Genomic DNA, 12,875 nt, shown 5'->3' with positions numbered 1-12,875 from the left:
AGGTGCTGTGGGTGTCTGAGTTTGGAAAAGCAAACACATCCCACAGGGCTGTTGGTGCAGGCAATTAAATTCCAAACTATTTCTGTGGTTCACGGGTGGAACTTCTGATTCTGCGATCTGGGCTAAGCAGCGCAGTGCGGCTCCAGCCCTCCCTCGGGAGAATACACACAATAAATGGGAAATCGATGAAGCTGCGGTGTTTCCCCGCGTTTTTAGGAAATCGCTGAAGCTGCGGGTGTTTCCCGGCCTGCGTCCTTAGCCCACAGTTGCCGGGGTCGGGACTCGAACCCTCGGCGCCGGGCCCGGCCCCGCCCGTCCGCCAGGGGGCGGCCGCCGCTCCCGCCCAGCAGGAGGCGGATGCGGCCATTGCGGCCCGGAAGGGGCGGGATGGGCTCGGCCCGGCCGTGAGGGACCCGGGGTTCTGTGCGGCTCTGTGCGCCGGGGCGGGGTCGCCATGGAGTCGTGGCAGCTCCGCTTCGACACTCTGGAGGCTCTGCGCCTCTCCAGCAAGGGCCAGCTGAGCTACTGCAGCCGCTGGCAGGAGGATGAGGTGAGGGCTCGCCCCGGGAGTCGGCCCTGCCCGCTGGGAAGCACCGAGCGCTCATCTCGGTGACACTCGGGGCTTGAAACATCCCCAGAGCGGGGTCAGGGAGCGGGGTTGGCCCGAGGGGTTTCAAATGTCCTGCAAAGGTAGGAGAGTTCGGAAAAAGTGTTGGAAAGGCAGCAGAAAAGAGGGTTCAGTGGGATACCATGCTGCGATGCTAAAGCAGCTGCTGACTGTGCATATATGTTCATGGTGTGTTTAAGTTTTGTTCAGTGTTAAGGCTGTGCCGCATTCACGGAGGATGTTTTCTCTCAAGGCTGCCTTGGAAGGATGTGTGGCTCCCGTGGAGCTCTCCCCTTACTGCGGCTGGGTGCTGGACAGCCTCAGTGGGCAGTTAGCCCAAGAAATCACACCCTCCGGGGCTTCCACGCCCAAACAATCCACTCCTCTCCCAAAACGCGTGCCTGCCGAGAAGATCCCGCCCGGCAGCCACCGGAGCTCTTCACCACTTTCATCTACAGAGCCCAGTGAGATCAAGGTAGCTCTCTGATTTTAAATCGTATATTTATGGAGCAGCTGTGAGAAAAGAAAGTCCTAACTTGCTGCCATAAATGTCAGATTAAGGCTGGTTTTTGTTCTGTTAATTTATGAGGAAAACATCCTTAATTTTAAGTTTTTGGAACATGAACAAGTGATGGTAAAATCAGTATTAACAAGATTTCCATAGAAAAATGTTTCACAGTAGACACAAAGCAAACTCCATTTTTCACCATAACTGAGGAAAAGAGTTGGAGCTCCATTGTGTTATGGATTAGCAGCACAGGATTCGTCCATTTGGAGGGATAAGGTCACAGAGGAGAGTCAGGGCTGTTAAAAAAGTCCATGAGTAACCACACTGAGTTCTCTGGAGTCTCTGAGTGATTTACATGTATTCTAACTCTGTTTTACAAGGCAGAAGGGTAGGAATCTGGGCAATGAGCAGCTGAGTTTTCAAAGTAATTAAGCTGATGAAGCCATTTAATTATTTCTCTTTGCAAATAAAAATGTTCATTGTTTTGTTCAATGATGACTTCACCACATGACAGTGATACTGAGCAGCAGAGTTTTACATCACCCTGCCTCTAGTGAGACTTAAAAATATATTATGAGGAGAAGATATTAATGAAGCAGCAGGATGTGATAAACTTCATTAGAGAGTCTCAAGACTCCTCCTGAAGATTGATTCAAAGTATAAACCTGACTTAACTTCTTCTAGTGTAACATCTTCCCTGACTGTTGAGAGGACGAGAGGTTGTGTGGGCTTTCCAGATGTCAGTTGGCCTTTTTCAATGTCCTTGAGGCTCTTGGTATGTCTGCTCCCAGTTCTAGTGGTTGGAAAAGTAATTATCCCAATCTCATGAATGTGCTGGAGGATACTCAAAATAGTGAGGTTGCACTTCTGGGGTACATAACTGCTGTAGAAACGTGTTTTTGTTGATTCCTTTGTCTGTTTCTTCACAAATAGTAGTTTAGGAGACTTGCTTTATCTGTTTTCCTCCATGAGTTGCTGATACGGTGCTTAGTCATTGATTTTGCTTTTATGCTGACCATACAGGAAAATGATCATCTTAGTCTCCTGGAAGTAAATCAAGAAGTTGTTCCAGCAGTTCTGTCTTCTAAAGTTGCAAAAGTCGAAGGCTGCATTCGGATGTACGAAGAGCTGCACAGACTGAAAGCAAAGGTAAGAAAAAATAATGGAGGGGATGTCTGTGAATCCCAGGAGAGCTCCTCAGTCAGAGGTAACAGTGTGAGGACAGCAATTTATAAATGTTGGGCAGTTTAGTTTGTGTTTTCTTCTGTCCAGACTAGTCAATGACTACCTTTGGTACCCCTCTGTAATGCAGGAGAGGCTGAGACAGCGGCAGGAGGAGCAGGAGCAGATGGTGAGGGCAGCCTATGCCCAGGCCAGTGAGCAGCTGAAGCGCTTTGATGAACTGAGGGAGCTAAAGAGGCATCAGGAATTCCAGGAGTTGCAAGAAGTAATGGAGAAGAGGTGAGATTACCTCTGGTATCATTAGAATTTTATAGCATTTAATAAAAATGAGGATTAATTCCTATTTCAGACAATTCTGTGCTAATCAGCTGTGGCTGAAAATCTCACCTGCTGCTTGTCTTACATTAACTATCCTGTTAGAGTTGGACTGTCAGAGTAGATGTCTGGCTGTTGTTGAGGTTTTAGTGGTTAGAAAAAGACAATATTTGTGATAGCTAAAGTTCCTTTAGCTTGTTTTAAGAATAACTTCCTGTGTGTTGGTTTGTGTTTTCTCTCCTGAATGCCTTGAATACAGTTTTTCTGTCTTTATGTGTATTGCAGCTCAAAGGAGGCTCAGGGGCAGCAAGAGAAGTTGAAGGAAGAGCACCGACACAGAGCAAAGGTTTGAGACTCTTAAGAATTGTCTTTTCTGACTACTGGGTGGGAACTGGAAAGACCAATTGATTTATTTATATTTCTATGACACTCTAAAGTGAGGATGGATTTTCTGCCGCTATCCTGGGCACCTGCTGCAGTGTGGAAATGTAGTAAAGGCACTTGTATCGTAGGAACAGGAAGGTCCTGTAAAACTGCAGTCATCACAGCAGGAAGGAACTGTACAACTGGAGTTATTGAGGTATTTTATGACTCTTGTGTCTTTTTCTCCCCAGATCTTGAACCTAAAATTGCGTGAGGCAGAGCAGCAGAGGCAGCGGCAGGAGGAGCTGGAACGTTTGCGCAAGGAGGAGGGCCAGGAGAGACTGCGTCGCCTTTATTCCATCCAGGAGGAGCTGCTGCAGCTGAACCAGCAGATTGATCCCAACTACAGGCATAAAGACTTGCCCAGAATCGACCTGTCTGCATACAGCAATCGTGGCAACCAGATCTGTGGGCTGGTGTCAGGGCTCATCCGCACCACCAGCGAGGTACGGGCTCTGGAGTTGGTAACTTTGGCTGTCATTCCTTCATAAAGCTCCCTGTAGTTGTCTTCAAAGGCAGCTTGTCATAAGGCCCTTAAATAAGATGTCACAGCAATGATTTTAGATATTCATCCTATAAAGACCCAGTTTCAAAGGGGTATTCCTTCCTCTGGCACTACAGCTGTTCTTTTGAAAATTGCTTATCAAAATGCATGAGAACTTCTGCAGGAGAAAGATTCAAATTAAATTGCTGTAAACTCTTGGTGCTGTAAAGTTCTCTCTGTGACAGTGGACTGGTTCATGAATTGTTAAATACTGAACATTCTCTGCTCATAAGCTTTTCTGCAGTAGCTGGCTTCCCTTGACTGTTTTCTTTCCAGGATGGAACACAAATCTTGAAAGATAAAACACTAATAGAGGCTAATCCTGTGTTCCAGCTGGTCACAGCTGGCTTTCAGCAGAGGGAGCTGTCAAGACTTTGCACTGGAGTTCACTTGCACTTTTCCAAGTGTGTTCGTAATTTTTGTTGTCCAAGATCTTACGAGATTTAGTCATGGACTTACATTACTTACAAATATTATGGCCAGTGTTATGTACAAATAAAGGAGATGGGGGTAAAATACGTGTTTAGCTCCCAGATTATGTGAAGGCAAGTGCTTCAAAGGCTCCTTGCTCTTGCTGTTGGCCCTCTGACACTGGAACCAAAGGTTGATGCTGTGTTACCTCTCGTGTTTCTTGGCAGAGAGGGTTCCCCTCTCAAGCAGATGTGGCCAGCACTGAACGAGCCCTGCAGGAAATGCGAGGGTTGATATCCAGCATGCAGCAGGAAATCACTGCAGCTCTAGAAGAAAAAAAGAGGAAAGATGAAGAGGAAAAGAAACAAAAGCAGAAAGAGTTAGAGAAAAAAGAGCAGATGAAGAGTCAGACACCTGCCCCTGCACAGCAGTCAGGGGGAAAGCAGCAGAAGGAAGGTTGGACTTTTTTTAAAATCTTTTTTATTCCTTTGCCTTGCATTTTTTTAAAATGAATTTTCTCACTAGAGGTTGAGGTATTTCTTAGTTATCATCTTTTTTGCTTTTTTTAATAACAGGACTTCAAGTTAAAACAGAAGAAAGTATCATGCAGTGGTACCAGCAACTTCAGAATACTGCTGAGCAATGTGTTGCTGCTTTCAGTGAAATTGGAAACTGTAAAGGCAACACTGAGGTATGAACAAATTATTAACAATGTTGAAGAGAGATTATCTTAATTTCTAGGGTAAATAGGATCTCTCTCATTTAAAAAAAAATAAGAATTCTTGTAGCAGTCTCTGTTACCACTCTGCTCTATTATAGATAAATACTTGTTTGGAAAGGATTTTAAAGTTGTTTATTTGTTCTCCAGGTGAGGAAGATAAAAACAAACTTGCAGAAAGCAGCTACAATCCCTGTGAGCCAGATCTCTAGTATATCAGGTCAGGAAAACACCAAGAGTTTAATCCCACTGAAATTCCTTTTGCTTTAAAGATTTTATCAGAGCACAAGCATATCAAGTGTTCCTATAATTATCCCTACAGCAGAAAGCTGACCTGCACACGGCCTATCTGTGCAGTAGGGCTTGCTTGTGCTTTGAAGGCTGTTGCTTCTCTCAGAGGCATCTTTCTTCATCAGGATTAAGTTTGGTTAATCAGATGAAGCAAAGGTGCCTTTTGGGATGTGGGTCTGGTGTTGGTCAGCTTGATGTGGTTTGGGTAAGACTTGTCAATTGTTCCCTTATCTTCTATCTCCATACATTCCTTATGTGTTTGCAGGCTCTAAGCTGAGAGAGGTGTTTGACAAGATCAATAACCTGCTGTCTGGGAAGACCGTTCAGACTGAAGGGCAGGCGGTGTCGGTGACTCAGCATCCACAGGGGCTGGAGTTTGTTTGTTACAAACTCGCTGAGAAGTTTGTGGTGAGGAAATCTCTTCTTTGGGGTGGCACAGGTAGCCAGTGCTCTAGGAAATGCTTTTAGACACTGAACTGTCTCTTCAGCTATGAAGAACAAAATCTTTTTATTCAATGTTTAGTTTGCCTGTATTAATGCAGTGAAAAAACTTAGTGTCTCTTTCCCTTCCAATCCTTATTTCTTGTAGGACTCTTTCAAATTTCAGGCTTACATCTTACATAGTTTGATCTAGCTAGGTATGTGTTGTGGAAAATAGTTCAATAGTTCATTTATGGTGTATCACAAAACTGTATATAGACTCAAACCTTATGTCTTGGCAGAATTTGGGGGACAAAAAACCCCAACACTAAGGCTCAAGAGGCAAACTTCAGTCCCTGCTTTTTTGTTAGCACCTCTCAAGAAATGAAGCTTAAGTTGTTTTTTGAAGTTGGCAGTATTTTTCTCTTCTCTTTAGTTGCAAAATTTGGGCTGTTTGCAACTTTATCCCTGCAGGAATAAATGCATGCAAAAATCAGCCCCTGGAGTAAAACTATGATTGATTTGTAAACATTTGAAAGTGATTGTTTGGGTTCAGAATATCTGTGCAGCCTGCACTTTGAGCCTGTGTTTGCTAATCCCATTTTTTTATCCTGAGCCAGAGTTTATTGTCATTCTCTGTGGGAGCTGAGGATATGCAGCTTCATCAGCTTTTCTATCCTTGGCTACATAGCCATGGAAACGTTTGGATGCTTTACTAAAGGCTAACTACAAAAATGAGGATTTCTTTTTTTTGCCTGAGAAATGACTTGAAGAAGTGGTGGCTGAATTTCCTTTTCCATCTTACAGAAACATGGGGAAGGAGAAGTATCTTTTCACCATGATTCAGCTTTCCCAATTGCTGTGGTGCTCTCAGGAATCTGGGAATTACACCCTCGAGTCGGAGACATCTTTTTAGCTCACCTGCACAAAAAGTGCCCATATTCTGTGCCATTTTACCCTGCTAGGAAAGAAGGGACTTCTATGGAAGAATATCAGAGGTAAATGCTTTGCTGGACTTCTTCTGCGTGAATCTTACAAGGGTGAAGACTATTCTGAGTGAACTCCACTTTCCCCCAATCCTGAGCACATAGGCATTGACTCTGGAGGTTCAGTCATAAGTGTGTAAAAACACACTTTGTTCCAAGCCCCTGCCATGGCAAGGACACCTTCCACTAGACCAGGTTGCCCAAAGCCCCATCTAACCTGTGCTTGAGCATTTCCTTGCATGGGGCAGCCATAGCTTCTCTGTGCCTCACCAAGCAGTGGAACACATGATGCAGAGGGTAATGATCAGCCTTTGCAATAATTCTTGCATGTTTTCGAAGAATCCCTATTCTCAGTGGAGTTGACTTCAAGTAAGCTGAGAGCTGCAGGGACTCAAGTGAATGTGTTTTGCTGTACTAATACTAGAATGTTTTCTCATACAAAGGATGCTTGGATACGAAGTTCATGATTCTAAAGTGGAAGAACAAGATCATTTTCTTAAAAGGATGTCAGGAATGATTCGTCTCTATGCTGCCATCATTCAGCTCCGGTGGCCTTATGGAAACAAACAAGGGGTATGTGTGTGGCACTATACTTAGAACCTTGTTACTATCCCAGAAGTCTATTCAATGTGTTGGAAGCTTGTTTTGTAGTTGAGGTGTGCTGAATTTAAACTAGCTCAGGATATATTTGAAGGAAAATGGTCATAACCATGGTGAACAAAACAATGCTAAGTAATTCATGGTGTGGACTTCCTTTATGTTTTCACAATGATCAAGCTTTATGTCAAGTTTGATAAAGAAGAAAGTAAATCAGAAAACTGTCTGTTTTGATAATTGTATTTTACAAGTCATAAAGTAAGTGCTGAGTAACTTCTTTGTTGCTTTGTAGGCACATCCTCACGGTCTGAGCTATGGATGGCGCTGGCTTGCGCAGATGTTGAATTTGGAGCCTCTGGCAGATGTGACAGCTATGCTGCTTTTGGATTTCCTGGAAGTAAGTGGTGTGGATAACTGTTAGTAGTTAAATGTCACCAGTTTAGATCCCTTTTGGGTTCTGAAGGGATTGCTGAGGTGACCTTCACAGCAGTTTTTTTTTAAACTTTTTCTTATTTCTTCAGAAAGGAACTTGAAACTATCCACGTTCTTGCAAGTACAGCTTTGGAGCTGAATGATTTCAGAACTGAAGTTTTTATAAATACAAATTCTATTGTTGTATTTGATTCTGTTTAAGGTTTTTGGTATTTCAAAAATAATTGTGTGGTCTTACAGAAGGTCTGTTCTAAGCACTTGGCAGTTCATACAGTGCAAGGAAGTCCTGTGGCTGTTCCAGCCAAATTAGTTCATAAAACAGGATAGATTTTTCAGGCTGAAAATATCAGAACCTGATGGGTATCAATCCTATATCCTAAGATATAGGCCTGTGCTAAATGAGAGACAAAGGCTGGAGTCAGGGGACACAAACACTGTTGAACTCAGGCAGCTTCTCTGCTCTTCAAATGCTTCTAAAAAACTGTAAAAGTACAGATGAGAAAGTGGGAGATGAAATACCCCATGGGGGATTCTGTTAGGAGTAGGGAAGTCAGAGGAACATTTGTCCTGTAAACTGTGTGGAGAAGGCTGATGAATCACTGCACACAGCAGTAATAACAGTGGGGAAATGACCACAGTGTGCTCCAGCAAATGGTGTTAGGGAAGAGAACTATTTTTGGAGGAAGACTGGGGTGAAAGAAAGGGTAACAAGATTTGTATCGGTGACCACCACAGTCAACAGGAAAAAAGGTGATTGTGGTAGCAGTGAGCACATTTTAGCATTTAGAGGATTTGCTTGTTTTAGGTGTATTTCTTTAAATGTCTGAATTAAGCATTTAGACATTGGTATGGAACACATTCACTGCAGCTGTCATGCAAGTGTGAAATCCAATTCTGTAACCTGCACTTCGTGCCTTTCTGTATCACAGGTGTGTGGCAATGCTCTGATGAAGCAGTATGGGATTCAGTTCTGGAAAACTATGTTCTTTATTCAGAAATCCTATATCCCAAGGTAAGATATCTGGGGTTAGGAATGAGGGTGTTCACTCTGAAATGACTCATCCATATTTTCCAATCTCTGCCAACCACCCCCACACCCACTTGTGAATCAAACCCAACTTTCTAAATAGATTTTGAAACGTGCTGTTGTTTCTGCAGAATTGAAGCTGTGACTAGCTCTGGCCAGATGGGCTGTTTGTCACGTTTGAAGAATTTCATGCAGGTAAAGCAGTTTTGGATTTGGTTTGGTTTTTTTTTTTGTTGTTGTTCATTTAATTTTCAGGAGTTTTGGTCTGGGTTTTTTCCCATCATTGAATATGTGCATCGTTTGGATAATGAGGCTGGCACTGCTTGCTGCACATGTTATAATTCAGACCTCTCTCTGTGATCTAACCCATCTTTTGTAACTTTTCAATTACTGAATTACCTTAATGATAGTTATGATGTCAAACATCTCACTACTTCTTACATCTAATTTTTATCAATGAAAATGTATTTTGATTATAAAGGAAGATCAGTGAGAGGAGGTGTACAGGTTGAGGAGGATTCTGCTGAGTCATTTCTGTCACGGCTATTTTTTATCAGTAGTTTCTTGTTTTTAGCACCTGTCCTGATTAAATATATAGGAAAATGAGACTTTCAAATGCTCTCTGTAGTATTTGTTTAGCATTGCATTCTGCATATTTTTTTAATAAAGCTTGCAAAACTGTAAAATACTTGATTGTTTAAATTGTTCTGTGAATGTTGACTTAGATTATGATATTCAAATATGATAGCTTTGAAATTATACTTTCATTTCATAATAAATTCTGGTACATTTTACTGTCAATGCTTTGAATGTATAGTAAGAGCCGTCAGAATTCCTGAGAAGAGATGCCATATTGAAATACATATTTATTTATCTTTATTATTTGTCTTTCTCTCCATTAGAAATGTCTACAGGCAGAGGAAATTCCATTACCAAAGGGCATTCTGACACCTTCCTTTTGGAGAACATAAATCAGTCTGTATTTCCTTTCCCCTTAAGATTTAATTCAAGAAGATTTATTTGTTAGACTTAGAAGTTAATCTTTGCATTAGATCTTTGTAAGTTTTTGTATAATAAATTACTGAAACTTCTTCATATGTTTAATCACGTGGAAGATGCTTTAAATCCATTCTCCTGATGGCTCTGGAGGTTAAGGACTCTTGGAATGAAAAATTGCACTGAGCTGTTCAACTCATGGAAGTGAAAATACCTCACAGCTTTATGGACTCTTAACAGCCTAATCAATCTCAAACTTACTGCTAGAACTTTGTTTTTTTATTTCTTACATATTTTATAATTCAAATGTAATGCTGATGGACTTGTTTGTCTCAACATCTAAAATCAATGGTGAGGCTGGTAAAGGTTGAGCAGTGCTGACACTTGTCTCCCTTGGATGTAACTTCACTCCAAAAGGGAGGTCGACTCACTGCTCAAAAGGTTTGTGGGGGAAAGAAAAGCTCCTGTAACAATTGAAATTCTGTGGATTTTTTTATTATGGGAGAGGGACAGTTAAGAAAATCCACAGCTCTTTGATGAATACAGGAGATGGGAAATCTGTTGGATTTACAGTGAGCTGTCCTTAAGCTGTTTTGGTGGCTTCTAAGATGAGAAAGTTTACTTCTCGATTCTACAAGCTGGTTAATTATTCTGGCAATATACTGTTGCAAGTTGAAAATGTTATTTTTACCAAACTGGGGTTTGTTTTTCCTGGAGGCACTACGGTTTGAAGCTGTAGAATATGGATTTGAGGCCATATGAGAATATGAATTTGATTTTCTGTATAGCTCTTGAGATTTCTGAGAAAAGGTTGTAACGTGCTTTGGAATTCAGCCCTGTAAAACCCTTAAAGTTGTCTTTCAAATGGTCTAGTACCCAAGTTAAATTTGTATTTGGATTATGTATGTTGTAAACTGACTCTGGAATATTTCAGACTACTGTTACCTTGTGATTGTTCTGGGAAATTGGAAATATCCTCCTGGTGTCCTTTTTGCCAGATAATTCTGAAGCAATGCAATTTTTCTTAGTATACTTGAAAATGCACAAGGTTTTTTAATACTAAGTGGAGATGTTTTAATTATATATTGCATATCTGTAATTATGGTGGAGATTCACTTTGCCAAAACAAAAATTGGTCTTGTCTGTTAGAAACAATTGTCTGCCTGTGCCAAACCCAAGAAAGAATTTGTTGATGTACTTGTGAAATACCTCTTTTTTTTGCTGACAGCTATTTGGGGTTTCTAACATTTGTGGGGTAAATAAAAGTATATTTTTTTAATAAAAACCAAGATATCCTTTTCTGCCTCAGTAAAGAGCATCTACATATCTACTATTTTAAAAATACTAATAAGATTTTCTAAATGAATAATGTGTGTGCTGCATGACAATACTTATTTTTAGATATAGCTTGAGGTTTTATCTGCTGCTTGAGCTGAATGTTTAACTTGTTTTTTCGTTTTAGCAGGTTTGGATGTTAGCCAGTTGGTGTTGTGAAGATGCAGTGCAAATAAGGTCATATGCATATATCCCTGGTGGTTTTACATGTATATTTTATCAAATATGACAAAGGAGAGCACTGCAGCTGTGGAAATACTGTGGCTTCAGGACAAGATGCATCAATACTGGTGTGAGTCAGATTCCTGCTTGGAGACAGGAGTTCCAGGCAGTCCCAGGGATGCAATGTCACCATAAGTGCCTGTGCTTCCAGTTAAGTACTTCACTCAAATAAAGTGTCATTAATTCACCCAGCCATCAAACCCACTCACCATTTGAGCCAATAACATTCTTGCTGCCTTCCAGCTCTCAAATCTCTAATTATTTAATTTTTTTTAGAGTAGGATGTGTCTATTTTAAACATGGATTTAATGCTGAAGGCTCATTTTCCTTTGAATTTATGCATCAGCTTTTCAGAAATAGCTTTCCCTTGACAGGCGCTTGCCTTTTGATGCTGTGTCCTTGCCAGGCTCTGGGTGACACTGCACGGTGCTTCAAGCAGCCACTCTTACCGATATATCCGGATATAAATTATATATATCTGTGTGTGTGTATTATACATATATATAAATACGTATCTATATAATGTAAAACTAACGAAGTTGCAGCTTTGACCGTGGCTGGGTGCTGCACACGTGACCTGTCCCCATCACTGAGCCGCAGAACCTCAGCTCTTTGCGACCCAAACTCACCTGAGTCGGGAGAAGGGGGCAGAGACCCCTCTGCCGACCCCTGCGCGCACATTTTAACCGATTGCCCCTCTAATCATGTAATTTTGTGGTGCCCCAGGCCGGTTCCTGCAGGGCACAAACGCCCTCCGCACCCTGCTCCCATACTCGGCTCTTTCCGGTACCGCTCGGTTCCTTCCGAAACTCCTCGATCCCTTCCGGACCCTCTCCCTCGTTTATTTCCGAACACCTCGATCTCTCCGGAACTGTTCGTTTCTTTCCGGATTCACTCGGCTCTCCGGGTCCCCATCTTTCATCGGCAGAACTCGGTGGGCGTGGCCTCCCTCCCTCAATATTTTCCGATTCTTTCCGAAGTTCTTCGGTTCTTTCCGCCGACAGGGCGGGGCCGCGCTGCAGTGCTGACGTCACCTCCGCAGCGAGGCTATAAAAGGAGGGCGCAGGCGGCGCGCGGGTCCGTGGCGGAGGGCGCGGAGCCGGCGGGAGGTCCGTGCGCACCCACAGACCCGGTGAGGGGATGGGGCGAAGGGCGGGCGGGGGGCGCCGCGCGGCCTTCACCGCGCCCCGCTCGGGCTCAGCCAGCCCCGCGCACAGCCGGGCACAGGTGTGCGGGTGAGCCGGGGGAGGCTGAGGCTGGCCCTGCCTCCGCGGGCGTCCCGGCCGCCGCTCGCTCTCGCCCTCCGCGGCTCCGCCGGGCGGTTCTTTATCGCGGGGTGCCGCAGAGCCGGGCCCGGGGTCTCCCCGCGGCCCTCGGGCGAGCAGAGCGGAGCGAAGGGCGGGGGCGCGGCGCGGGTGAAGGACGGGCGGGCAGGGAGCGGCCGCAGCCGCCCTGAGCAGCGCGACCCGCGGCTGGAATCCCATTCAGCGCCCCGGAGGAGGGACAAACAGGCGCAAAATAACATCCCCGGCGGGTAACAGCCCCGCCGTGCCCGCCCGTCCCTTCAGGGCTGCCACCCAGCATTTCCCGGTGAGAATTCCCGGGGGATGGAGCCCCCGGCGCTCCGCGGCACCGGGAATCATTGCACAGCAATGGCTCCCGCGGCTGCCCAGCCCTGTCCAAGGTCAGGAGATGCGGCGAGGAGGAGGAAGGAGCGATGGAGGGGCCATTCCGCAGGGCCCGGGGGTCTCCGGCCGCGGGGATGGCTCAGCAGCGCTGACAAGCAGGGAGGCATTTCAAGGGAATCTCCCGACCTCTGTTCCTTTCATATATGTGCTACTTTGTATGTAGGGCAAGGTCT

General features: G+C 44.1%; 2 protein-coding genes and 1 long non-coding RNA gene across 10 annotated transcripts in view; 2 read left to right on the top strand and 1 right to left on the bottom strand.

Annotated features, from left to right (window-relative positions):
- The first annotated feature begins 354 nt into the window (after window positions 1-354).
- Window positions 355-11,367, top strand: GLE1 (GLE1 RNA export mediator). Its single transcript, XM_056505302.1, has 16 exons — window positions 355-550; window positions 861-1,082; window positions 2,139-2,264; window positions 2,428-2,576; window positions 2,898-2,958; window positions 3,227-3,481; window positions 4,218-4,446; window positions 4,566-4,681; window positions 4,859-4,928; window positions 5,265-5,407; window positions 6,227-6,417; window positions 6,849-6,978; window positions 7,295-7,399; window positions 8,364-8,446; window positions 8,593-8,656; window positions 9,364-11,367. Exons 1-16 carry the CDS (start codon window positions 455-457, stop codon window positions 9,430-9,432), a joined length of 2,109 nt encoding a protein of 702 aa, XP_056361277.1. The 5' UTR covers window positions 355-454; the 3' UTR covers window positions 9,433-11,367.
- On the bottom strand, window positions 7,227-11,948 carry LOC130260151 (uncharacterized). The gene is made up of 2 exons (XR_008841742.1): window positions 11,644-11,948; window positions 7,227-7,393 (listed from the first exon to the last, which is right to left on the bottom strand). It is a non-coding gene; the product is annotated as an uncharacterized LOC130260151 (long non-coding RNA).
- A 91-nt stretch (window positions 11,949-12,039) lies between these two features.
- Window positions 12,040-12,875, top strand: part of SPTAN1 (spectrin alpha, non-erythrocytic 1) — a 45,832-nt gene continuing 44,996 nt past the window's right edge. For 4 of the 8 annotated variants that reach the window (XM_056505165.1, XM_056505163.1, XM_056505161.1 and 1 more), the window contains exon 1: window positions 12,051-12,146. The gene's annotated coding sequence lies outside the window, so the exon portion shown is untranslated. Of the gene's footprint in view, window positions 12,147-12,875 lie in introns of all 8 variants that reach the window. The other 4 variants (XM_056505166.1, XM_056505159.1, XM_056505160.1 and 1 more) reach the window with 3 other exon arrangements.

Source organism: Oenanthe melanoleuca, chromosome 17, assembly GCF_029582105.1.
Source record: "Oenanthe melanoleuca isolate GR-GAL-2019-014 chromosome 17, OMel1.0, whole genome shotgun sequence".
Taxonomy (NCBI): domain Eukaryota; kingdom Metazoa; phylum Chordata; class Aves; order Passeriformes; family Muscicapidae; genus Oenanthe; species Oenanthe melanoleuca.
This window is presented reverse-complemented; position numbering and strand designations above follow the sequence as displayed.